This window comes from Festucalex cinctus, chromosome 5 (assembly GCF_051991245.1).
Source record: "Festucalex cinctus isolate MCC-2025b chromosome 5, RoL_Fcin_1.0, whole genome shotgun sequence".
NCBI lineage: Eukaryota > Metazoa > Chordata > Actinopteri > Syngnathiformes > Syngnathidae > Festucalex > Festucalex cinctus.
Window position 1 is genome coordinate 12,849,578 of NC_135415.1, and position 26,378 is coordinate 12,875,955.

Sequence of the window (26,378 nt, forward strand, 5' to 3'; positions counted from 1 at the left end):
AAAGTATGAATGATTGTTTCACGAACAATAATATGGCTCATTCATCACGTCTGCCTCGAATTTACAATCAGAGGTTAATGATATGACCAGCTGTATGTGAAAAAGAGAAAAACTACCTGATATAAAATGATCTGAGCATACCCTCGTACTAATTGCAAAGCAGTTGCGTCGTAGTTTCGCTCACAGTCGCACTGGCCACCTGCTAGTCTTTCACTCCTCAATGTCTTCCGTCTGGTTTAGAATCACTGTCGGCAGACGAAAACGAAAGAACGATCTCATCTCTCTTTGAGCCATAAGAGCATCCGTCGGCCGCGTTCAAGTTCACCATAGCATTGGTTGCTGACTTATCAACTATTTGACCTATTTTCTAGCTCCCACTGATTGTTTTCTAATTCACTCGCATTGACGCCCTGATCCCCACCGCTAGGGGCGCACTTCAACACTGGAAGGGTCGATTCATCGTCTTTACTGAATGTTCCTCCCAACATCTCCCTCTAGTGGCACACAAAAGAATGACTGAATTAGATCCAAATTACATTTTCATCTAATTGAAAAGATTAGAACGAAGCTTTTAGCCAATCCTATTTCAACACCCTTTTTGTTTTCAAATCCAAAGCGTGCATGTTTTAATTTTGATGTACTTTAATTTTGTTCTTTTAAATAAAGTTCCTTTTTAAGTTCAATTCTGGGTCGATATTAAGTACAACATATCAGCATTTATGCTTCCCGGTTATATATACATATATATATATATTTATATATATATATATATTTATACATATTTATATATATATTTGGAAGTGCAATGTTTGTCTGACTTTTTTTAATTGATTTAAATGTTATTCTCCCACGCTCCATATTCAAGATAGTTTTCAAACCGTATAATGTTAATTGGCTTCCAGCAATATTAAATATTGCATTTTACATTTTATTTTGAAGAAATCAAGGAGCATGGCTCTGTGCGATATATTGTGCAAGTAGTTGGTTTCTGGGCGGCACGGTGATCGAGTGGTTAGCACATCCGTCTCACAGTTCTGAGGACTCCGGTTTGAGTCCAGGCTCCGGCCTTCCTGGGTGGAGTTTGCATGTTCTCCCCGTGCCCGCGTGGGACATGTCTGGGTACTCCGGTCTCCTCCCACATTCCAAATAGATGTATGGCAAGTTAATTGGGTGCTCTGAATTGTCCCTCGGTGTGCTTGTGCGCGTGGATGGTTGTTCGTCTCTGTGTGCCCTGCGATTGGCTGGCAACCAATCCAGGGTGTCCCCCGCCTACTGCTCAAGAAAATGGATGGATGGATAGTTGGTTTCTTAATTTTAGCGTTCTAAAATGAAACTATACATTGAGTTGATGAGGGGATTTTTTTTTATCATTATCATTTTATTATTATTTATCAGATTAATCAATCTGTGTTATTCTTCTTTCAAAAAAATGCTTAATTTTCTGTGTTTTTTAAATTAATGATTATTTTATTTTGAAATTAGCATAAATAATCCAATCCAATGTTATGTAGAAAAATATCTAAACTTAATATTGTCGCAAGATGGCGGTCATACGTTCGCATGGCCATTGCTGCCGTAAAACTACCATCGAACAAGTTTTAAGACGACAACAGAAACATCGTCGACCGCTTGGTAAAATAGACTGGAAGACTTAAAAATAGTAAAAAAACGAAAAACAATAATAAATAGCAACGAGGGAGACTAATAAAAACTACCATTAAAATTGACTATAGCTAGTTCTGAATTAAATTGAGGTGGGTCGGGTTTCTAAATAATGCGCGATTTCCCGCACACAACGCCCAAGTAGGAGACTTGTTCTACGCGAGCATCCGTACAACAACACGGAAGTGGAAGCGGGTAGCGCGTTTCCGTAATATTCACCTAAATTATGTCGCCTTTGCCTTGTACGAACGCTACAACTCAACCTCGTAGCTTCCATTTAACGAAGCAACTACGGTAATGTAGGTTTTAAACGACCGGCCTCTACGTTAGTCGTACTAGTTATGTTGTTTTAAGCGATGCTTGCCGTTAGCCAGCTGGCTCGCTAGCGGTGTGGCTAATGACCGAAAAGCTGTACAAAATTAGTTGATTATTTTTTAGGGTATAAAATGGTTCAAAACATGTTTCGGACTGGGTTCCTGGTTCGGGCCACACACACCGTGTTGACCTGGGTCATAACGCTGATTCTTTTCGTGCACAACACCGGTAAGTAGTTTATAATGTGGCGAAGTCACAGAGCAACATTTAAATTGTGGTAATAAAATGCTATAAAATAAAGTACAAATAAGTATTTTGTGCCCAATTTAAACCAATTTGCGAATTTATCTTTGAATTGGTCCTCTTGTTAGTGCAGGCGCACAAATGGAGCGCACCTTGTCAAGAAACAATATTTTTACCTAAACGGCTTCTTGAAAAGGTGCGCTTGATTTGCTCATCAAACAGTGCAAGAATGATATCGACGTTGCTCATTTGTATTTTGGGCGCACATTATACCTACTTCTTGGCCACAAATGATTTATCCACCCACTCCGACATGTAATTTCTGGGGGTCCGTATGAAATATAATGATATGAAATGTTGTGTCTGTGTTTGCCTTGAGATTTGCGCCAATGCGAGGAGCGCGGCGAACTGACGGTTCCGTTACTGTTCTTCCTGCTGGTGGTGTTGTCGGTGCTGTTGTACTTTGCGGTGTCACTCATGGACCCGGGCTTCGTCCTCACGGACACTGTCAAGGTGACGTCATGCCTCAAAAGTTTTTAAAAAGAGGGAGAACAATCAAAGCGACGGAAAAAAGGATTCTGGGTGTTTTTTGTTTTTGTTTTTTTTTGCTGTAAAGTAAGTGCACAGAATTCCCCCCCCCCCCCCCCCCCAAATCTTTTGTCTGAAATTATTTTTTTGTGTAATGGTCAGAAAAAAATTCAATGCAAATACTTTGATTTGTTTTTGTAAACTTGATTGTTACACAATACGCATCAGCAAAAGTAAAACATTTAACCAATGTTATTTTCAAAATAGAAAATAAAACAAAATATCTTGCCTTTAATACACTTCTTTTCCTTGGAAAAAATTGTGAAAATATGAATAAATTGTAACTAGCAAAGCAAATCCATTGAAAGCCTTTAGTGAAAGGAAATAATAATGAGGTACAGAACAATATTTGTATGTTTATTTATTTTTTTATTGAAGCATGGAAAAAAAACAAGAATGTTATTATTTTTGCACATGTCCTCTTGCAGCCTTCAGATCTGGAAAGCGAGTCCATGATGCCGCAGTCTTCCACCTGCCGTCTGCGGCGTTGCGGCTACTGCCTGCTGCAGGTAACCAACATCAGCACTAAGTACAAATTTTGAACATTTAAAAGTGCACGTTTTGGATATTTTAAAATGGACGCTCTGAGTAGATTTTTGGAAAATAACACACAGCTCACGATAGCCTACTTACATTTTCTTATACACTATTAAACCACTTTGACAAAATTACAGAAAAAAAACCCATGAACTATTTGTATGCATCTTTCAGGACACTAAAGACAGAACTACACTACCCATCATGCCATTGCTGTGGTTCTTTACGGGATTTTGACCCACAGAGTATTGTGTTCTATTGCTATAAAACATGGAATCTACCAAAAGAAAAATTAGCATCTCTTTTTTTTTTTTTTTTTTCCTTTCCTCATTTGGGAAAAAAAAAAGTTTTTCTATCTGCTTCCGTTTTGCAGCAATTAGAATAGAGCTAAGATTCATCACAAATCTGTTTAAAACAGTGGGGAAAAGTTTTTTGCAACATGGCTCTGTTTGATCTCTTATACTCTGCTGCCACCTGCTGGCTGTTTTTGTAATAACTACCATTGATTCAAGCGTTTTCTTCAGTTCAGAGGCTGCATCAAAGCCTTCTGTATGCTCGAGCATAAAACCCCCCCCATAAAAACGTATAAATACGTCTTTGGGAGCAAATGAGTTAAACAATAATGCATTGTTTATTAGCATGAAGCTAAGTGGACATAATGTTGAAAATGTGGTTTGAAATGTTGTTTCACTTCCTGTGTGTTATGTGTTCCGAGCAGCAGCCAATGAGAGCCAAGCACTGTCCGACATGCTCCCGCTGCGTGCGCCGCTTCGACCACCACTGCCCGTGGATCGAGAACTGCGTGGGCGAGCGCAACCACCGCTGGTTCGTGCTCTACCTGATGGTGCAGCTGCTGACCCTGCTCTGGGCGCTGCGGGTCGCTCTGTATGTCACGCACACGTCACAGGAACACAAATTGATGGATGATTGAAAGTGTTGGGAACACATTTGATTGATCAATTTAAGGCTACTCTCATGACTCCTTTGCGTCTGTAAAGTAATCAGTATGCTGAATTTGGATAATGTCAGCACCGCTGGTTCATGATTGGATGTTGATTAACCAATCACAATCAAGTCCTGACACTTTGAAGCACTCACTAAAGTAAAGTTGAAGAGATATTGGATGCACTGCATTCAAAGGTGAGTTCTCATTTAAAAAAACAAAAAATGAAAAATACATATTTATGCTCATTCTATGTGTTACAAGTGACAATATTCAAAGTTATTTTGAAACTAAAAGGGATACTTGACTCATTAAACCATTTTCAGCAGGGAAAAGTTAATATTTTGTCAAAAATTAATGTGAAAACTTCATGTCCAATTAATACCTTTAAAAAGTTATTTTTCCTTCTCGTGGTCAACTGATGATGACATCACCTGTGCTCACCTGTTTTCTGGGGTTGTTCAGCAAACTGAGCCATGATTGGTCGTTACCTATTTCCTCAGCACAGATTGTCATCATCAGTAGAAAAATTACTTTTTAAAGGTATTTGTACATGAAAAATAATGAGGTTACCACATCGAGTCAAGTATCCCTTTAAAGGACATCATTTTTACAATTTTTATTTTCAAATTGGGCGCTCCGAATTGTCCCTAGGTGTGCTTGTGAGTGTGGATGGTTGTTCCACTCTGTGTGCCCTGTGATTGGCTGGCAACCAGTCCAGGGTGTCCCCTGCCTACTGCCCAGAGCCAGCTGGGATAGGCGCCAGCATCCCCCGCGACCCTTGTGAGGAATAAGCGGCCAAGAAAATGGATGGATGGAAATTACTAGTGCCACCCAGTGGACATATAGGGAAATGCAGTGTCGAGATGATTGTTTGTCACAGCAGGTGAACTAATATTTTGACATTTTTATATACAGTTATTGGATATTTTGTATTAAATGTTTTTAATTGTCTTGTTTAGTAAATTGAGTTATTGGAACGCGACTGATTAAAAAAAAAAAAAAGATTCAAAGATACATATTTGTGCTCATTCTATAAATGTTATCAAGTGACAATATTCAAAGTTATTTTGAAATTAATTTTACTATTTTTATTTTCAAATTGCTAGTGCCACCCAGTGGACATATAGGGAAATGCAGTCATGCTTATTGTTTATTGTCACAGGTGAACTATGTTGACATTTTTATATAAAGGATTATTAGATATTTTGTTTTAAATGTTCTTAATGTCTTGTTTAGTAAATGTCGAGTTATCTAAACTCGACTCTTTCAATAAAAAAATACATATTTATGCTCATTTATAAATGTTAAGTGACAATATTCAATTAAAGTTATTTTGAAACCAAAGGACGTGATTTTACAATTTTTATTTTCAAATCACTAGTGCCACCCAGTGGAGATATCGTTTCATGCAGTGTCACACTTATTTATTGTCACGGGAGCTATGTTGACATTTTTGTATACTGTAAATGGTTATTATTATATTAAATGTTCTTAAAGTCTTGTTTAGTAAATGGAGAGTTATCTGAACTTGACTCTTGGAATTAAAAAGAAAAAGAGAGAAGCATGTTGAGATAAGCAATTTATGTCTTAGTTAAGATTTAAATGGAATTTCTAACAGGTGAAGCGTCAGAATGTGATTTTATGTTATTATATATATATTTTTTTTATAATTATTTATTCAAGAGCTCTGGTGTGTTCATGCAGCAAGATTTGTGCACCTTTCTGCACTACCAATTGAAAATTAATGTCCACTCAATTAATCAAGGGATAGAAAAGATATCTGATTAATTGATTTATTAACTCATCCACTCCCAGCCGTTTTCACTGAAGCAGCCCCCTTCAGCTCCCGGCTGTTTTACTGGATTTTGACTGATTTTTGCAAGGCCCACAGAGCAATTAGCATTAGAATATAGCTATGTTTCATTAATATTCACATTCCTGGTGAAAACACTGGCAAAAAGAGTTTGTTGCAACATGGCTCTGGCTGATCTCTAATACTCTGCTGCCACCTGCTGGCCATTTTTTGTAATAACTATCATTGCTTTAAGCCACCTCTTCATGTCAGAATCTGCAACAAAGCCTGTATTCTCTTGCATAAAAAAAACAAAACATCTAAATACGTTTTTGGGAGTGAAGGACAAAGTATTAAAAGCTGCGTTTACACGTTTTTGGGTTTGAATGAGTTAAAATAATGACACCACATGCACACGTCAGCCCAGTGACGCGCACCTGTTCTTGACGTCTCTTCCAGGTCGGGCATTTCTCCCAGCGCCACCTGGGAGTCGTGGTTCCGCGCCAACGGCTTCCTGCTGGCGGCGCTGTGCGTGGTGGGCGTGTTCTCGGCGGTGGTGTCGGTGCTGCTGGCCTGCCACGTCTACCTGGTGGCCATCAACTGCACCACGTGGGAGTTCATGTCGCGCCACCGCATCGCGTACCTGCGCGAGTGCGCCGACGCCGACGGCAGCCCCTTCGACCGCGGCGTCCTCGCCAACCTGTGGGACTTCTTCTGCGTGTGCGGCGCCGTGGCCTGGGAGCAGGTCTATCGCAGGAACCCCCAGAATCCCGTCTGAGCCACCCTCAAAGTCTAGATACAAGAATTTAGGACTGACCTGAGACCAGCAGATCAGATACGCACAACATGGACCAAACAGGAAGTAGATAATCCAGACAGGAAGTGAACAGAAAGCAGATACTTTGAAGAGATTTTTAAAACCCAACACGGATTCTTGACTACCTGAAGCCAGAAGTTTAATCAGACAGGAAGTAACTTGACCAAACAGGAAGTAGATGAACTGGATAGGAAGCAGAGCAATCAGGAAGCAACTCAATATGGCAGTACGTTCAACCCACTGATCTGAAAATGTGACTGGATAGCCCGTGCAAGCTGTTGAAGTCACAGGGTGGCAAGGTTATTTTAGTTCACTAAAACTAACGAAAAAACAAACAAAAATTCAAAAAACAATTGTGTTAGCAAAATAAAATAAAAAAAATGCTTTTAAAAAAAAAAAACAACTGAAGCTATTTTTTATGTTTACAAAACTAACTACAACTAAATATAATTATAGCAAAAATGTCAATCGTTTGAGTCTTTAATTTAATACATGAGTCTTTGGGGATGATTTTAAATAATGTTTTAAGTAGATTTATTTTTATATTAACCGGAATAAGGACATTTGAAAGTGTGTCACACAGAAGCGTCATCATCTCGCAGCAGCCAATTGAAAAGCACCTTCAGATGACGTCGCTCCCATGCTGTTTTTTAAAATATTGCGCACATTTAATGTACTTAAAAAAATAAATAAATAAAAAAAAACTAAGCATTTATTAAATAACTAAAACTCACACAAACTAACAGAACCACCATGAAAACTAATTATTATTAACTAAAATTTAAAAAACAAAACTCAAAACGAAATAAAAATTAAGTAAAATGACAAATTCCAAAACTACACTAACCCTGCCGGGCGGTCATGCTGCTCCTCCCACCATGCGAGCAGACTATTGTATAAACTTTACGGTATATGTACAGATGAAAAAATATATACTGCTTGTAGACAGTATAAGGCTGGGGGTGGTCACTATTTTTGAACAAAGATAATAAGTGTGTGCTTTGAACACCCCTTTATCTTTTATCGCTAAGTTCCTTAGACCCCAATATTAGATTTGGCAAAGGCATCTTTTTGTTGAATTAGTTAAGTCTTTAATTTATATATATATATATATATATATATATATATATATATAAACACGTTTCCTCCTGTAAACATCATTAAGCATATAATTTATACATGTATTTATGGCAAGTTGTAAAATGCCCTCTTGTTTATGTTTAACAAATAGAAAATATGATAAATCATGCTGTTTCTACTAAATACTGTCTCAAATGTTCTCTAATTTCGATACTGTAAAATGTATAGGATCGTATGCCGAGCAACGTTTCTTGGGAGGAGCAATATGGCGGCCTCGCGACCTCAAAAGTCTTGGCCATCGGCTATCCGGTCGTGTGTTCAGATCAAGTGGTTCAACCCGTCGTGCAAATAAACTAAACGGGAGTCGATGAAGCAGACAGGAAGTTGAGGACAAAGCAGGAAGTAGAAAAGACACGGCGGAAGTATAGGAACCTTGGCTAATTGGATAACTTGATGAACCAATCAGGAAGCAACTAAGCCAGGTAGGAAGTACATCAATCCACCAGTTTGCAACTTAAACAAATGGTAAGTGGAACCAGTCAGGAAGTATTTTATATTTATTGAGGACCAGACATAAAAACAATGTGGTTTTTGTGTTGTTGTTGTTGTTGACGTACATTCATATGTGTGTGTGTATGTGTGTATATATATATATATATATATATATATATATATATATAATTTATTTATCTATAGCAGTTCTTAACAGTCTGCTTCCGTCCCGTTTTTCCCCTTTCTTTGGCATACTGACACAATCATGAATAATGTTGACATCGATTTATGTCTGCTGTGATGAATAAATGACTCGCTAGTTTGCGGCCTTCGACTACACGTATGGCTCTATTAGCATTTCTATGGCTTTAAGTAATTGCTATTTTTCAACAATGCTACCTCAGGCGCCATGCAGGAGTCATGTGACCACCCCTGTGGGGGTGGTCACGGCAGTGGGCGGAGCTTGTCACAGTAAAGCAGAAGTGGGTTTTGTGAATTTGTCGATCGCCCGCCGGCGAAAATAAAGCGTCAGCCACGTAGGGCGCAGAAGTCGAAGTCGGCGAAGGCCTCCTGTTGCCGGGCCGAGAGTCCGCCGGGCGTGGCAGGCGGAGACAGGACGGGCTGGAGGCACGTGAAGTCACTGTCGAAGTTGCTGACGTCCGCCGACGTCTTCAGGGACGGCAGGAAGGGCGGCGACACCTGCTTGGACAGGAGGGCATCCCAGTCCACGTCCTGAAAAGTAAAAAATCAGCAAACGTGAGTTTGGAAGGTCACGCTGTAGTGTGCATGCCAGGCCACTAGTTGGCAATGTTTTTATTTTGTGTGATTTTCTGTTTTAATTTTTTTTTCTGTCATAAAAAAAAAATATTCCGGAAAACGGGGGAAAAAAAAAATATATATATATATATATATAAAAGATATACCTCAAAGAATGTCTCCCCTTTCAACTCATTAGCATCTCTCTCCCCGCCGCCGAGCCTCTTGAGCGGGTTCTTTTTCAGCAGCTAAAACACAAAAACATTGATCATCATCACGTAAAGATTGAACGCTCTTTAGTCACGTTTACCTTCTGGATTATTGCCACGGCGTCTGGCGGAAGCGACGGCGGATATGTCACGTCGTCGTTGACGATGCTGTCAAACACTTCCTCCTCGTCCTCGCCCAGAAATGGCGACTGGCAGAAAGAGAGACCATGACAAAAAAATAAATAAAAATTAAGCTTGCCTCATTTTCTTAATTTAAAGCTAAGATCCCTAGCGCCACAAATCGTCACACGGTTTGTGACATGACATTTGGCCAACTGCTTAGCATTGGCGCTTTGTAAGCGATTATTATGTAATAACCGTGTAATATAATTTTAAAACTGCATACTAACTGCGCAATAATGTGTTGGATGACTTCAAGACAATCTGATTGGTTGCTTAATTAAAAAAAATATGACCTTCCTGTATTCTATTTTTTTTTTTAAATGCATAATGTGTAATAACATTGTAATTAAAGTATAAAAAAATCCTAAATTCACAACAGTAAAATATAATAGTGTAATAACTATGTAATATTAGTCAAATATCAGAAATTTCTTATTTTAGGACGCCCGAAAACTGACCTCGCCCACCAGCATCTCGTAGATGAGCACGCCCATCCCCCACCAGTCGACGGCCCGTGTGTAGTCGTCATCTGTCAGAACTTCGGGTGCCAGGAATTCGGGCGTCCCGCAGAACGTGGACGTGCGATCCCCGTGACCGATCCCTGACAAAGAGGACAAATGTCAACGATAACCGGAAAAGAATTTACCAGGATGAAGTCGAAGCTCTTCCCCACCTTCTTTACAAAGTCCAAAATCGGTCATTTTGACAAAGCCGTCAGCATCCATCAGCAGGTTGTCCAGCTTGAGGTCTCTGCGTGCACACGACGCGCAGAGTCAGTCAGGTGGCGCTTACAGGCTGGTCGCCGTCATCGGCTTACCGATAGATAATGTGGTTATCGTGTAGGAATTCCAACGCAAGCAATACACAAGCCGAGTAGAATCTGCAGAGGGTAAAAATAAGTATCAAACAAATGTCCGTTGAAGTTTAAATGAAGTCAAACTGACTTGAAATGAAAAAGTTAAAACAAATCAAGTTCTTTTTTTTCTTTTCTTTTTTTCTTTTTTTTAATTGCGGGTAAGTGGCATGCTAATTAGATTTATTGTTAAAGTGATTTTTTTTTTGAGAGAGAGAAAGCTCAGAATTGTTCATTCGGCAGTCTTACCGATTCAACATATAATCGCTTTTTTTTTTTTTAAACGTGCGCATTTGTGTGCGCGTGAATTTGTGCTCCTTAGTTCATCCATCTATTTTCTTAGCTGCTTATCCTCACAAGGGTCGTGGGGGCTGCTGGAGCCTATCCCAGCTGGCTCCAGGCAGTAGGCGGGGCACACCCTGAACTGGTTGCCAGCCAATCGCAGGGCACACAGAGACGAACAACCATCCACACTCACAAGCACACCTAGGGACAATCCAGAGCGCCCGATTAACCTGCCATGCATGTCTTTGGAATGTGGGAGGAGACCGGAGTACCCGGAGAAGACCCACGCGGGCACGGGGAGAACATGCAAACTCCACCCAGGAAGGCTGAAGCCTGGATCCTTAGTTCACCTGAAACCTAATAAGAATCCCATTACCCTTCACCTTAACCGGATACTTCAGAGTCTCGCCAGAGTCATGAAGTTCAGAAAGTCAGGAGACCAGAGGAAAGATCAAAGGAAAGAAAGATGAAGCAAAGTGAAATCCAGCACCAACTAAACACCATGGTTACAAAACCAGAATCTTTCACCAACCCCAGAAAGCACTAAATTCCAACAGATCTCAAGAGACCAGAGGAAAAACTAAAGGCAGGAAATTAAGGATAAATGAAGCAGAGTGAGATCAACAGACACCAGCCTCCACTGATCCAGCGAGCAGTGGGAGGGAGAAGCTAAAGCAAAATCAAGTTCAACTTAAGTAAAAGTCAACCAAAGCGAAGTTAAAGCGAGGGTAAAAGTCAACAAATGTGGCGTAAAACTAAAGCAAAATTCAACTGCAAAAAAGTACCCGAGTGTGAAGTTGAAGGTGGGAAAATGTACCTGGTCTGCTGTGGCGTGAAGGCTCTGTTGTGTATGTGTATCATGAGGTCTCCCCCGGGTAGGAAGTCCATCAGGAAGCAGACGTGTTCGCTGGTCTGAAAGCAAGCATGTAGCTGGACCAGGAAAGGATGACGCCGCGTTCTGATCAGCTCCAGGATCCTCTTCTCGCTCATCAGGCTGCAACGGGCACACGCAAGTGCAAGCGCAACAGCCGTCCCTGCCGCCTCTTAAACGTGTGAAGGACGGACGGACGCGAACGCGAACTTTTGCCCACGCACCTGTCCACTTCGTCACGTGTGACCACGTCACTCTTCTTCAAGGCTTTGACGGCGTACAGGCGGCCCGTGCTCGTCATCTCGGCCAGCAGCACCTGGAGGCAACACGGTCACGACGACACAGCTACAACAGTTATGACGACAGCAGGTACAACTACAACACTTACAGCGACTAAATTTATGACTAGAACAGTTATGACAGTAACAGTTACTGTAAAAATGTTACAACAATAATTACAACTATTACGTTCCAACAACAGTTATGACATTTACAGCCATTACAACAACGGCAATTACAACTACCAAATTACATCAACAATAGTTCCGATAACATTTACAACAATGATGACTACAGCTGTGACAACAAAAGTAAGAAAATTTGTTAAACAGTTATGACTACAACAGTTAGAACTACAACCGGTACAACTACAGCGGTTACAACAATGACAAGCCTACAAATGCAACAGTTACAACTGTAAAAGCAACAGCAACTGTTAAAGCAACAGCTAGAACAAATACAACAACAATGGAATTACGACTGTTACGGCTGCAGCAGTTATGACAACAGTTGCAACAACAAAAGTATCGAAAACTGTTAAAGCAACAGTATTGATTACAACAGAACAATAAATACAACAACGATAGTTCTAACTGCAACAGTTGCAACTATAGCGGTTTAAACAACAACAGGTCGACAACTACAAAGAGTTAGAACAATAGAAACAGCTAAAACATTACAATACAGATTCATCAATACAAACACACCAAAGTTAGAGCAAATACAACAACAATGGAATTACAACAGTTATGGCTGCAGCAGTTATGACAAAAACTAAACAGTTACAACAACAAAAGTAATGGCAACTGTGAAAGCAACAGTTTTGGTTACAACAGAAAAATAAATACAGTACAACAACAGTTACAACTGCAACAGTTACAACTACAGCGATTAAAACAACAACAGGTCTACAGCCACAGCCACAAAGAGTTACAACAATAAAAACAGCTGAAACATTACGATAAAGTTTCATCAATACAAACACACCACAGTACCCCAAAAAATTACAACCATGCAGTTACAAGAACACTTTTACAACAAAAATAGTTACGACAACAGTCGTTTTGCTATTCCAGTAGCACAACGGTTACAACTACAACAGACACAACAACAAACGGTTTATGACGACAGCAGTCACCACGGCGACTATAGTTGCAACAACACATTGACTACAACACGCCTCGCTTCCAAACAGGCGCACGTCGAGGGTAGTGATACTTTATTTTATTGTTACCTTTTTTTCAAGCACACACACTAAAACATTGAGATGGTGCTACCTTGCCAAAGTGACCTCTGCCAAGCACGGAAATGTAGCGCAGATCCGACATGTGCAGCCTGAAACATCACAAGCAGAAGAGGGTGGAAAGTTTGGGTGTTGTTTTTTTTCTGAGTCTCATGAGTGTTCTTATGTGAGGTGGGTTGTTGTGAATGTTTTCATTTTGATTTTTGTGTTACGTTCTGTCTGTGTATTCACGTGTGTTCTTGTGTGAGTGTTCTTACAACGTGTATCTTCTTGCTTATTTTTGTGTGTGATTGTATTTGTACCGGTGTGCGTTTGTGGTGGTGATTATGTGTTCTTGTTTGTGTTGTTACTTGAAAGGAGAGGCCGAATGGTCTTGACTTTCTCTTCTCCTGCTGAAGGACGACTGCGCACACAAACATCAAATTAATTGAACAACAGAAGTCTCAATCAATCAAGTAACAATGTCAAACGTATATTTCTGCGACTTTTTTTTTTTTTTTTTTTAATTATAGTGACTACCCGCATATTCGCAGTTCGGTTATGCCCGTTTGTAAATAAAAAGTAAAAGTATTGATTTGTCACTGTGCAACAAGTAACAATGTTTCAGTGAGTTAAGGAGCTTCATTAAGACAAAAGTACCAACCTGTAAATTTGTCTTTTTCTTTTATAGTTTCCCCCCCTAATGATTACATTTCAACTCATTAAAAAACCTTTTGCAGTATGTCTCTGCTTTTACTTTTTGTTGTAAAAACATCTAGAAAATCAAGACTTTATGTCTGTTATACCAAAAGTATTTTCCTTAAAACAGAAATAAATTATAATCCCAGAAAATTAAACAACTTTTTCATCTAGAAAAATACGATTTTTAATTGAAGAGGACAACAAACTGAGCATAATGGTAATTTAAACCATATAATTCGAATGTCCACTATCTTAATGCTAAATGCTATACATGGGCTAATGGAAATTAGCATTGTTAAACCCTCAAACTGCACCTGAGCAGCAACACATACAAACAGAGCATGCGACATCTCTCTGCTCTGTGGGAACTATTATTACTGCAGCTTAGTTGGGAACCTTCTCTGCCTCTTCTTCCTGCAGCTTAATTACGCTGCATCTCTTCCAATAGCGCTTGTACGATCAACTGTGACATAGCGAGGGAATACTGCATTTTTGTGTGTAAGCGCACACACATATTTTGATGAGTTGCTCACCATCTGCTGCTGTTGAATCATTTCCAAGGTTTCATCAGCACGTGAGGCGTCGTCATCGTCCTGCGTCGCCTCCTGGTGGCCGGGAGGACTTCGGCTCGTCGGTGCGTCACTGCATGTGTGCGGAGACAGACGTCACATCACACACACGCAGACTACACACGTGGTCGGGAGGAGACCTTGGCGGCGGTGGCGTCCTTGGTGGCGGTGATGTGCATGGCTGGGGGGCGGAGTCAGCGGTGAAGGAGGCGTAACCGGGAAGCACGCTCAGCATCAGGTGAGCCCACGTGGAAAAGTTCACGTTGAGCTGAGCCGCACGCAGGAAGTTCTTACCTACACACGCGTTTACGTCATCTGTATGGCTGAGCGTTTTTACTAAAATATATATATAGGGTCTATAAATATACTTTTTAAAATTATATTTCTGCGATTTTGTGTGAAAAAAATATATCTTGGAAAATATATGTCATTTTGGTGGTTTATATTTGTTTACAGAAATGTCATGTTTATAAATATTTTTCAAATATAAAACTATGATTTAATATATATAATATGTTTATTAATAATAAATACAAATTTTGTTTGTTTGTTTTTTTTTAATTATGTGGGTACGTTATTTTAGATTTATCCAATTTTGATATTATAATACTTTTAAATTATTTTTTTAATTTGACATTTTTGGCTTTGTATGTATTTGTATATGAGTACATATTATATAGTATATTGGTATGTTTTTTTAAATATTTTTAACAAATATATAAAACAATTGTTTAATGTGATTCCTACAAAATTGACAACTTGGATATATTGTTTGTATATAGTTAATGTATATAGTTTTTTTTTTATTATAACATTTTGGGCTTTGTATGTATTTGTAGATGAGTACATATTATATAGTATATTAGTATGTTTTTTAAATAATATTTTTGCATATTTTTAACAAATATATAAAACAATTGTTTCATGTGGTTCCTACAAAATTGACAACTTAGATGTATTGTTTAAAAAATATAGGCATATTTTTTTTTTTTTATATATACTTTTTTTATTATAACATTTTGGGCTTTGTATGTATTTGTATATGAGTACATATTAGTATATTAGTTTGTTTGTTTTTTTAATAATATTTTTGCAGATTTTTAACAAATATATAAAACAATTGTTTAATGTGGTTCCTACAAAATGGACAACTTAGATATATTGTTTAAAAAATATAGGCATATTTTAAAAATGTATATACTTGTTTTTTTTTTTAGAAGTACACATTTTTGAAAATTATTTTTGCAATGCTGTATTAAAAATAGATGTAACATATACATTTAAAGATACATACATCTGTAGTTTTTTTTAATTTTTTAATTTTTATTTTTAATTTTTTTATTTATTTACCGGTACACCTTTGTACCAATTATATTAAAAAAATGTTAATCGCGGTGTTTACAAACATGTATTACTTACATATTTTATAAATAAAGGAAAAATATTACACAAAGAGAAAATTTATTTTTTAAATGATATATATATATATATATTCATACCTCTCTCTTTGGTGAAGATGCAACGCTGACGCCGTAGTTTGTGCTGTCGCTCCACAACCGTGTCCACAAAGTCAAACTTTAAGCGCAAAAAAAAAAGAAGATAAATATATGGTAAACGAGCAATCACATTTCAATAGTTTTATAGCTTTATAGCTCCTCCCGGAGTTCCCGGTTCCAGTTTGACTTTTACCTGTGCGTGGAGGAGGCCTTTGGGTTCCAGACGCCACGTGTGTGAGGCGGCGTGGCCGTTGTCTTGGTCTTCCTGGTTCTGGTCATGGTCCTGGTTCTGCTGGTCCAGGAGCCGGTCCAGGCGCAGGAAGCCGATCCCGCACAGATTACCGCTGTCCCGCCGAAACACGTCAACCTCCAACTCGCGACACTGCGGCGGGTCACGCCAAGTTCAAATGTGAACGAATAAGCAGTGATTAATTAAAACATACAGTGGGTATTAAATGTCAACACACCCCTGTTCAAATGTTGTCATGTAAAAAATGAAACCTAAACTTGAATGTGACGTTTAACCTGCACGTGGACGCAAGTGAGCCCTGTACTGTAGTGTTAATTTCGGCAACAAAAACTAAACAAAAATAATTTCGCCAACGCACATTTTTCACTGGACTAAAACTAGACTAAACTAGACTAAAACCCTCAACAATAAACAATAACTGGAACTAAATCAGTATGCTTTTTCATCGACTAATAAAGACAAGACAAAAATGTACTTCACTTAATAAAAACTGGACTAAAATCTATGGACTTTGAATTCATGAACAAAAATGAGATGAAAATATGATTTTGCAAAAAATTAAAAAAAAACAAAAAACAAAAAAACAATGGCTATAACGTTCCAACAATTATATTAATCTGACAGCTAACTAATGCTTGCTAACTTACTAGCTTGTAGCATGGAGCCCCAGTAGCCACTTGGTGCTATACTGTAATTGTGTGGGGAGTTGTTTTTCCATCAAAAAGATGAGAGAATTTTTTAGATCAGAAATGTTCAACATAATCTGCCAAAAAAAAATATACAAGGGTAAAATAATTGTCCTGACTAAAACGAGACTAAAATGTTGACAGTTTGTGTTGACTAAAACTAGATGAGTAAAATTATGTTGTCTTGGACTAAAATACTGGGATGAGGTTGACTAACTATATTAAGGATGTAACGATAAGCGCGATATCGTGATATCGTACTGCCACAATATCGTCGTCATGTTCACGATATTTAAATGCAGTACATCTGTCAAAAAAGTCAGATTGATTTCCATTTGTGCATTTTCTAGCACCCTCTGGTGTTTAGTTTTTTAATGCAGTTTAATTTTCATTAGGGATGTTTTGGCCCTTCTATGTTTAATATCTACGCTAATTGTCAGATGAAGGGGAATGTAATATACCTGTGAAGCAAGTCAATATGTGGAAGAACTCAATGTGTGCGTGCATTAACAACACAACATAATAACATAATAAAATATAATAATAACATAATTATGTACAAAAGCACAATATTGTGACCTTTTTTAAATATCGCCAACCTCCCCACAATATCGTGATAATTATCGTATCGTGATATCGTATCATGACGTTTCAGGATATCGTTACATCCCTACTAACTATGATTAAAAACTAACAGGCATGATTGAAACTGGACGAAAACTGACACTAAATTTAAAAATGGAGGATAAAATTAACACTACTGTACTGTTTAATAAATGTACTGAATGTGGACTCACCCGCTCTAATGTGAGGCAGAAAGTTTGATCCCAGGTCTGCCTGCCCGCCGCCGCCCAGCGCGTGCTGCCCGCCACTCTGCCGTCCAGCCTCAAGGTGGCGCTCATCTCTGCCAGAGGAAAGTCGAGATCAATAAGTGTGTACTGTGTTCTGCCGGTCATCGTTGCGTTGTGCCGCCCACAACATGTCGGGGCATCACCGAGCGCCAACTTGAAGACGTGCAGCATAATTAAGCGCAAGAAGGAGAGTCAGAGAAGGTCCCCAACAAAGCTCCAGCACGATTTGTTGTTTCCAAAGAGCCTTGTGAGTATTTTTGTATGCCGTTTTGTAAGTTGCTGCTCCGCGTGTGTGTGTGTGAAAGTAGCACTTGTTTGAAGGTTTAGAATGACCCTAACATAAGAGCTATGCTCATTTCTGTTAGCTCATCTGTGAAGATTCACAATATATGTTAGCATTAGGCTAGCGGACATTTATTTGACAAAATAATGTATTTGGAGTAATTGCAATACTAAAGGAATCTTACAAGCAAAAATCTATTTTTCTTGATGGAAAAAAAGCATCTAAAAATAAAATAGTCGTAAGTTGTACAACAAGCATAAAGGCTTGTTTTTTTCTACATTTATTAGGTCATATTTTTTCATGACGTAATATGACAAATATAAGTCTTGTTTGATAAAAAGTTGTACTGTATTTATTTTAGGGGGGGGAATCGGCGTTTTAGAAACAAGGTTATCAGGGTTAAAGTTTTCTAAAAAAAACAACTTTAAAATAAAAAAAAAGTGTCATTAAAATAAACAAAAATGCTTTTAATACTGTTAACAAAAACTATGTGAAACTACAGCTTACGTTTATTAAAAAAAAACTAAAATTAACTATATTTAATAATAAAATAAAATAATATTAAATTAATATATATATTATTAAATTAAATAACAAAATATAATATAATAAATTAATATAATACTAAAATTAACTATAATTACAGCAAAAAAATTTACTTAGTTTACATCTTTGTCGATTAATATCGTACATTTTTAAAATATATTTCTGTATTGCTCTTCATCCGTATAGAAGGAAGGAGAATTTTAGAATTGTACTTGACTTTATTACACAACACTTGGTGACCTTTTTAATCATTGCACACTGAACAAATGCTCCATATATTAAACAAACAATAACTAATATAAACTAGACTAAAATGAATAACTTTCGGGAAAAACAAACAAAAAAACAAATAAACCTGGTCCATGAACCAATTTAAACAAATAAAATAAAAACTATTATGAAAAATCCAAAACTATTATAACTCTGGTTCCAAGAAAGTATTTTTTTTTAGCAAAATATTTTTTTTTTTTTAAATAATTACGTTTTGTTTTTTTTTCTTCAAAATTTGATCTAGAAGAATAAAGTCTTATTTTGTCCAAATAAAATGTCACACAAGATTAAAGTCAAATTTTAATGCATAAAAAGGACATATTCCATTGGAGGCCTAAAACATACACTCATACATTCTAAAGTGCCTGAAAATGAAGAAATACATATTATTTATATTTCTGGCTCATCTCACCACAAGTTGTGTCATCATCAGCAGGAGAAAACAAATCTTCACATCCGAGCAATCTGACCTCCAATTTCCCTTGAAAAACAAACAAAATCATATTTGGAAACAGGATATTGATGTATTTCAAAGTAAAAGTTTTAGCCGTCCTCATAATAGCTAGCAGGAAGATGCTGAAGCATGCTGTGCTCATTATGGGATGCCAGAAACAAGGATTTGCCTCCTTGTCACATCATCGTCAGCTGGCGTCTGATTGGTCAGACAAACAGATTACACAAGTTGTTCATACTAATCGCATATGACAGCGTCTTCTCTTCATAGAGGATGCACTGTAGAAAATGTGTCAGATATCAACGTTAAATATATTGTGAAATATAAAAGCACCCAGAGGTCTTCCCATAATCATGCAAATATATATTGTACTCATATTTTCCCCTTTTTTTTGTAATTTATAAATATTTTTATATGATTGTTTTATGATTTAAAAACATTTTGGATATTGTTTATTCATCATTTCGTTTTTATTAAAAAAGGTCACAATATTGTAAAAAAAAAAAAAAAGCACAATATTGTGCTTTTGTAGATAACATCAATGTTACGTTATTATGTTTTATTATTATTGTGTTATGTCGTTAATGCACGCACACATATTGACTTGCTTCACAGGCATATTATGTACCCCCTCATCTCACAATTAGTGTAGATTTTAACCATACGAGGGCCAACACATCCCGAATGAAAATTCAATTGCACTAAAAAACTAGCCACCAGAGGGTACTAGAACTGCATAAATGGAAATCAACCTGAATTTTTTTTAACAGATGTGTTGCATTTAAATATCGTGAACATGACAACGATGTTGTGGCAGTTTTAATATCACGGTATCACGATATAGCGCTTAGCGTTACATCCCTAGTATACATACATGCTTTTTGATGCTATGATACGCCTTCCCACCTGTTAGCGAGGCAGGTCGGCTGGACAAGCACGGACCCGGGAACGAGTTGGCGTCGGTCATCTCGGGCGGGGCCATCCTGTCATCCCTCAGACACGCCTCCACGGACGCCCGCAGGAGTCGTAAACGCTGGGCCGAATGATCGCGCCGCATCTCAGCCTGACATCAAGAAGACACGGTCGGCGACGTGTCGTCATGGCCACACAAGATCCGAGCACCTGAAACCGGCCGTACCTCCGAGCGGGCCTCGTGGTCCGGCGAGGACACGGCATCCATTTGCGCCAGCGCATCCTTGGCCAGCCGCAGGGCGTCGTGCTCACGCTGCGTGTGGTGACGGAGCTCGGCCAGGCGGGCGTCCGCCCCGGACGGCCCTGAAGGAGGAGCCAGAAAAGACATATTACACTTGAATGCATCGCATCTGCGCTGAAAGTCATGTGATAGAGGATTCGGTCTTGCTAGTATGCTAACAGGCTAACTACACAATAAACATATAGCTAACATACTACGTAAAACCTTTGCTACATGTTAGCTAGCATGTAAACCTGATAGCTTGCTAACATGCCTGAATGCATTGTTTATTTACAACTAACTCGTATATATGCCAACATGCTAGCACACAAACATACTAGTATGTTAATGAGCTAGTATGCTGGCAGGCCACTATGCTAAGAGACTAGTATGCTAACGTACTTGCATGTTAGCATACTGATTATTCACAGGTAGGAGGTTACGTGCCAGTAGTCTAACATGCAAGTATGTTAGAATACTGTTTATTTAAAATTAGATGATTTGGAAGTACACTAATATGTTAACAGTTTAACATGCGAACAAGGTAGTATGCTAACATTTCATACTGATCATTTACCAATAGCGTGTATGTTGTAGTGTAGAATGTGTAGTATATGTGATGTTGCAATCTTAAAACCGCCACAATATATCGTCGTCGTCATGTCATGATATTAAAAAGCAGAAAATCTGTTTAAAAAAAAGTCAGGTTGATTTCCATTTGTGCAGTTCTAGCACCCTCTGGTGGCTAGTTTTTTTTTGTTTTTTGTTTTTTTTTAGTGCAGTTTAAGTTTCACAAAGCATGTTTTGGCCCTTGTATGTTTAAAATACACGCTAATCGTCAGATGAATGGGAATGTGATATGTTTGTGAATTGAGTCAATATGTGGAGGAAGTCAATGTGTGCGTGCATTAGCAAGTAAGTGCCTCAATATTAAGAGTTATTAGATTGTAGCTTTTTTTATATGCATTGCTGTCATGTACAAAAGCACAATATTCTGTGTTTTTCTTTAGTATGAGCTCTTTTTTTTTTACAATATTGTGATTTATTTTATTTTTTTTTTGTCTCTCCAAACTCCCCACAATATCGTGATAATTAGCATATCGTGATAATATCATAATATCTTGAAAGGAACCTTGTTGCGTCGCAATGTTTGCTTCTTGGTCATCTTGGTCGCTTCCGGCCTGCGCCGCTTTGATGATGTGCAGGCGGAGAAGCTTCATTTTGGAGCGGCTGTCCTGCAGCATCTGCTGAGCCGTGGAAAACATCCTGCAGGCCAGCCAGGACACACGGTGGGATGTGTTGTTGTTGTCTTCAGGTACAATCTGAAATCATAAACTCCTCACCTCAGTATTTGTTCAGTTGATCTGTCAAATAAAGTCTTATTTATGTAGCCTACAGGTATCGGGAGTATCGTCTGAAATCGTAAACTTCTTTGCACGTCATTTTATATGTAAATCACGTTTAGGGACTTTTAACATTCAATGCCAGCCTAGTAAAAAAATAGATATTTGACGTCTATATACGTCAATGGCAGTGAATGAGTTAAAATCATAGTTTGCTTCACAAAATGTTTGTTCTATATACAAGTCTTGTGTGGTAAAGGTGGGAATCATAACTTTTCTCAGACACAACTGACTGTCTAAATTAACAATGAATTGATAATGGATGGATGGATATTCTGTCAACCTATCGATTATGTTGCCTTCAGTGACAGTCTGAAGTTAAAGCTTTCTCTATACACACACAAAAAAATTGATACATTTTCATCCCTCGATCAAGTCTGGTTTTGCCATTAGGGGACAGTCCCAAAGCATAATTGTCCTCACACCATAGTTTGATTTTTGTACCTATTATTTGCAATTTCAAGCGTTCCCTTCAGGAACAGCTGAAGTCTGAACTTTCCTCACCCAAAAATGGTTTCATTTCGTCTCTCAATCAGGTCTTGTGTCGCCTTTGGGGACTGTCTGAAATCATGCTTTTCCCCATGCGACAAATAAACAATGTCACACGGACATAAAATGTCATAATAATAACAACGCAAGTATAGAGACCCTACCTCTGTTGTCGTTCCTCCACAAGGACTAAGAATGTGTCATCATCCTCCGAGAGAACAGTCCTGCCTCTCCACCTTCACTCTCCTTGAAAGCCTCCTCCTCCCTTCCTCCTCCTCCTCCTCCTCCTCTTCCATCCCGTCTGCCTCGTCTCGTCCCGCCGCATCCGCTTCCTGCTGCATCCGACAACACTGCCAGAGCTAATCTGCTCTCCTTCAGGATGAGGAGGGTGGGGACGTGGGGTGGGATTTCTGCAGGGTGCCAGCCCTGATCGGTTGCTCTGGGCTCGGCTCGGGCCACCTTTTACATGCAGAAAGGCCAGACACAATTGGGCAAACCCGCTAATTGGCAGAGCAACAACAAAAACACCATTTAAAAAGAATGTGATGTTCATTTTGGATTTACGATGACGGGAACTATACATGCAGTGATGTTCATTTTGGATTTAGGATGACCGGAACTATACATGCAGCTCTAGATTTTTTATTTTTTTTATTGCAATGAGTTTTAATAATATATAATTTATGTATATGTCTGGAGAGGCATTGTACTGAGGGGTGGGAACCTCTGGCTACCTCACGATACGATATGAGATACAAGGCACACGATAATGATGCTCTTACGATATGCCGATACTGCGATTATTGATATATTGCTCAGGTAATAACTCCACGATAAAACTAATCATAAAATAATAATAATAGTACAATAAATAAAAAGAATATAAATATAAATACAGTACTATATATATATATATGATGAGTCACAAAAATAATATATATACAATAATAATAATAATAATAATAATAATAACTAAGCTCATGAGCCATCTTCGCCAGAAAACCTCCGTCCATTTCCCCGCCAGTCTTATGAGGTTCTCCCCCTAGTGGCCCACCAAGTAATTGCTCAATCAGTTATGAACAATGGAGCCGTTTTATTGTGGCTGCATATTAACTACAAATATAGCGATACTTGCGACCAATAATCTATCGGGAAGTATGACAATTTATCGCGATATCGATATATTGCCACACTCTTAGTACTGAAATGTACTTTATGAACTAATAACATAATTTCATATAATTTAATTTACCAAGGACTGAGGACTTGGGTTCGAGTCCAGGCTCCGGCCTTCCTGGGTGGAGTTTGCATGTTCTCCCCGTGCCCGTGTGGGTCTTCTCCAGGAACTCCGGTCTCCTCCCACATTCCAAAGACATGTGGCAGGTTAATTGAGTGCTCCAAAATTGTCCCTAGGTGTGCTTGTGCGTGTGGCTGGTTGTTCGTCTCTGTGTGCCCTGCGATTGGCTGGCAACCAGTCCAGGGTGTCCCCCGCCTACTGCCCAGAGCCAGCTGAGATAGGCTGCAGCACTCCCCGCGACCCTTGTGAGGAATAAGCGGTCAGGAAAATGAATGAATAATTTACCAAGGAATTAAATAGTTTGTGCAGTATTTTGCTGCTCCTTTCTGATGTGTGCATATTGACCAACAGGGGGCAGTAGTACTGGTACGTATACGACAGATTTGATGATGCAGAAGACCTTCGCAACGTCACTCCAATTTTTCAAAATACATTTATTTTAGTACAATTTTTATTTAGGTTTTATGTAGAATACGTTTTCATTGAATAATTATTTAAATACTTAAAAAATACTATGAACTCAAGAACACATGGGTTTAAACGCTCCGCCCTTCAGAGACAGCCAAAAGCCATAACTCAAGTTAAGTTAATAAGTGTATCAGAGTACTGTCGTATGTGTTACCACATTTTTTATGTAGCTAATGACATACATAATCAAATTCGGAGGAAGCAGGCTTGTTGTTTTCAAACATCAAATGTCACCACTTACTTCTCAAAAGATCACCTGAGTTAGCTGGTCTGGTGTTACCTTTAGTGACAACCTGAAACCATAGCTATCGTATCGATTCACGTATTAATGGAACAAATTTTTACCATATTGTGTGTACCTAATTGTTTGCAAAGTCAATGTAGGAAATGCGGCGCCTGCTTTAAGATGGCTGATCAAATGTTGCCTTCAAGGGCACCCAGAAACCACGGGTACCTAGTATAAATCTGAATTGTATATTGTATTTTATTTATTTATTTTTGAACCGTTTACCGTAACTAAATCAGTAGTGACGAGTAGAAGCGGGGACGTGTTGCCTTTCCGTGTAAAGTGACTGGCGAATGTAATGAACGTGGCCACTTAAAACCGCAAAGCCTTGTCATAATTAGCCCTTAAACGCAGTTCGCGGCCAACAAGCGCCATTAAGAAGCTTAAAAAGGCGACAGGGATCAAGTCGACAAAAGACACATTTGACCCACAAACGTTGACTTTACGTGGGGGAATTAAGCGTTCGCCATTCCGATGGCTTAAAAAAGACATTCCAAATCGTCCTTTTGGGTTCCTTAAATTAGCAGGTTTTCTTTTTCTTTTTTTTCTTTTTTTTTTTTTTACTCCTGATGACGCCTGTGTGCGATTGGTCGGGGGCCGAACAGAACTCGAGGCCGAGGGATGCTCGGACGGAGCCCTATTTTGAGAGGCGGAGTTCGGCGTACGGTACTTCCTGGCTGGTGGTAGGCACTGGGCAGGCGGCAGCACCGAGCAGGAGGCGGAGGCGGAGGCGGAGGCAGGCTCCTGGAGGCGGGCCAGTCGCGCGATACTGACAGATCGCTATCATTCGTACCAAGTGGTCTACGGACAATATCGCCGATATCAATACTCATTTGTGCTGTTGCTGATATTATTGTGGAATTTTGACTTCAAATTCTTAATTTTGCACGATGACTGATTGGCAGATTTTGTGCAGAGTATATAGTTAAATAGAAAATACTTTATTGTCCAAATAAAGTATTAAATAAAAGTCTGTTCAGATACAATGCAGCAGGGAAATTCTTCACGTACATTGTTATTATTTTATTGAAGTGCATAAAATCACCACACACAAACACACACACACACAAAAAAAAAATAGGACAAATTATTTCTACAATATAATCTTTTTTCATGACTCAGGAATAAAAATTAAGACAAATTGTTTCCACAATATATTTTTTTACATTTTTTTCTAGATTTTCCAAACTTTTTTTTTTTTTAACCATCAAAATGATCATTAATTATAAAACCTTTTTGTAAATGGCTGAATCTGTCTTCATGAAATATCACGCAAAAAATAATGTTCTTCCTTTCAGTTTTGTGGCTTGGATAGAAATAAATGATAAAAAAAAAAAGTAAAAATACAATTATAACCTGAATTCGCTTGCAGCCATTTTCACAGAAGCAATCCCGTTCGCTCCTGGCTGTTTTACTGGATTTGGACTGATTTTGCAAGGCCCACAGAATATTGTGTTCTATTGCTATAAAAACATGGAAGCTACCAAAAGAAAGATTAAAGTCTCTTCTTTCATCAGGAAAAGAAGTATATTTCTATCTGCTTCCGTTTTGCAGCATTTAGCATTAAAATATAGCTAAGTTTCATCATTCTTCACAAATCTATTTAGAATTGTGAGTAATTGAGTTTTTTTCCCAACATGGCCCTGGTTGATCTCTTATACTCTGCTGCCACCTGCTGGCTGTTTGTGTAATAACTACCATTTCTTCAACCGTTCTTTGCAGTTGAGAGGCTGCATCAAAGCCTCATCAAATACAATACATACATCAAATACATCTATTATTAAATAGATGCATCAAATACATATTTGTGACACTTAAAACCTAAAAAAAAAAGGAACTGAAAGTATTAATCTCACGCAAACAAGATAATCCAGGCTGAAACAATTGGAATGATTCCAGATCTGAATTTCTTGAAGAAGACATAACAGTGTCACCATTGTCTTAAACTTAAGATATAATTTGCTAAGTCTTGAAAACATGATTGTGTCTGCAGATGGACAGACAGC

The 26,378-nt window shown here is 38.4% G+C and overlaps 2 protein-coding genes across 2 annotated transcripts; one reads left to right on the forward strand and one right to left on the reverse strand.

Moving 5' to 3' along the window:
- Nucleotides 1-1,713: 1,713 nt before the first annotated feature.
- On the forward strand, nt 1,714-8,811 carry LOC144019036 (palmitoyltransferase ZDHHC12-B-like). The gene is made up of 5 exons (XM_077521836.1): nt 1,714-2,205; nt 2,600-2,733; nt 3,237-3,317; nt 4,064-4,230; nt 6,543-8,811. The coding sequence occupies exons 1-5, from the start codon at nt 2,109-2,111 to the stop codon at nt 6,859-6,861; spliced, it is 798 nt and encodes a 265-aa protein (XP_077377962.1). The 5' UTR covers nt 1,714-2,108; the 3' UTR covers nt 6,862-8,811.
- On the reverse strand, nt 8,515-25,031 carry LOC144018967 (serine/threonine-protein kinase N1-like). The gene is made up of 22 exons (XM_077521698.1): nt 24,328-25,031; nt 23,574-23,860; nt 22,486-22,780; nt 21,562-21,751; nt 20,376-20,512; nt 20,144-20,300; nt 19,196-19,264; nt 17,631-17,737; nt 16,091-16,279; nt 15,901-15,976; nt 14,542-14,695; nt 14,366-14,474; nt 13,502-13,554; nt 13,186-13,243; nt 11,854-11,945; nt 11,576-11,752; nt 10,438-10,500; nt 10,294-10,370; nt 10,079-10,221; nt 9,539-9,646; nt 9,396-9,476; nt 8,515-9,204 (listed from the first exon to the last, which is right to left on the reverse strand). Exons 4-22 carry the CDS (start codon nt 21,692-21,694, stop codon nt 9,001-9,003), a joined length of 2,187 nt encoding a protein of 728 aa, XP_077377824.1. The 5' UTR covers nt 21,695-21,751; nt 22,486-22,780; nt 23,574-23,860; nt 24,328-25,031; the 3' UTR covers nt 8,515-9,000.
- Nucleotides 25,032-26,378: the final 1,347 nt, after the last annotated feature.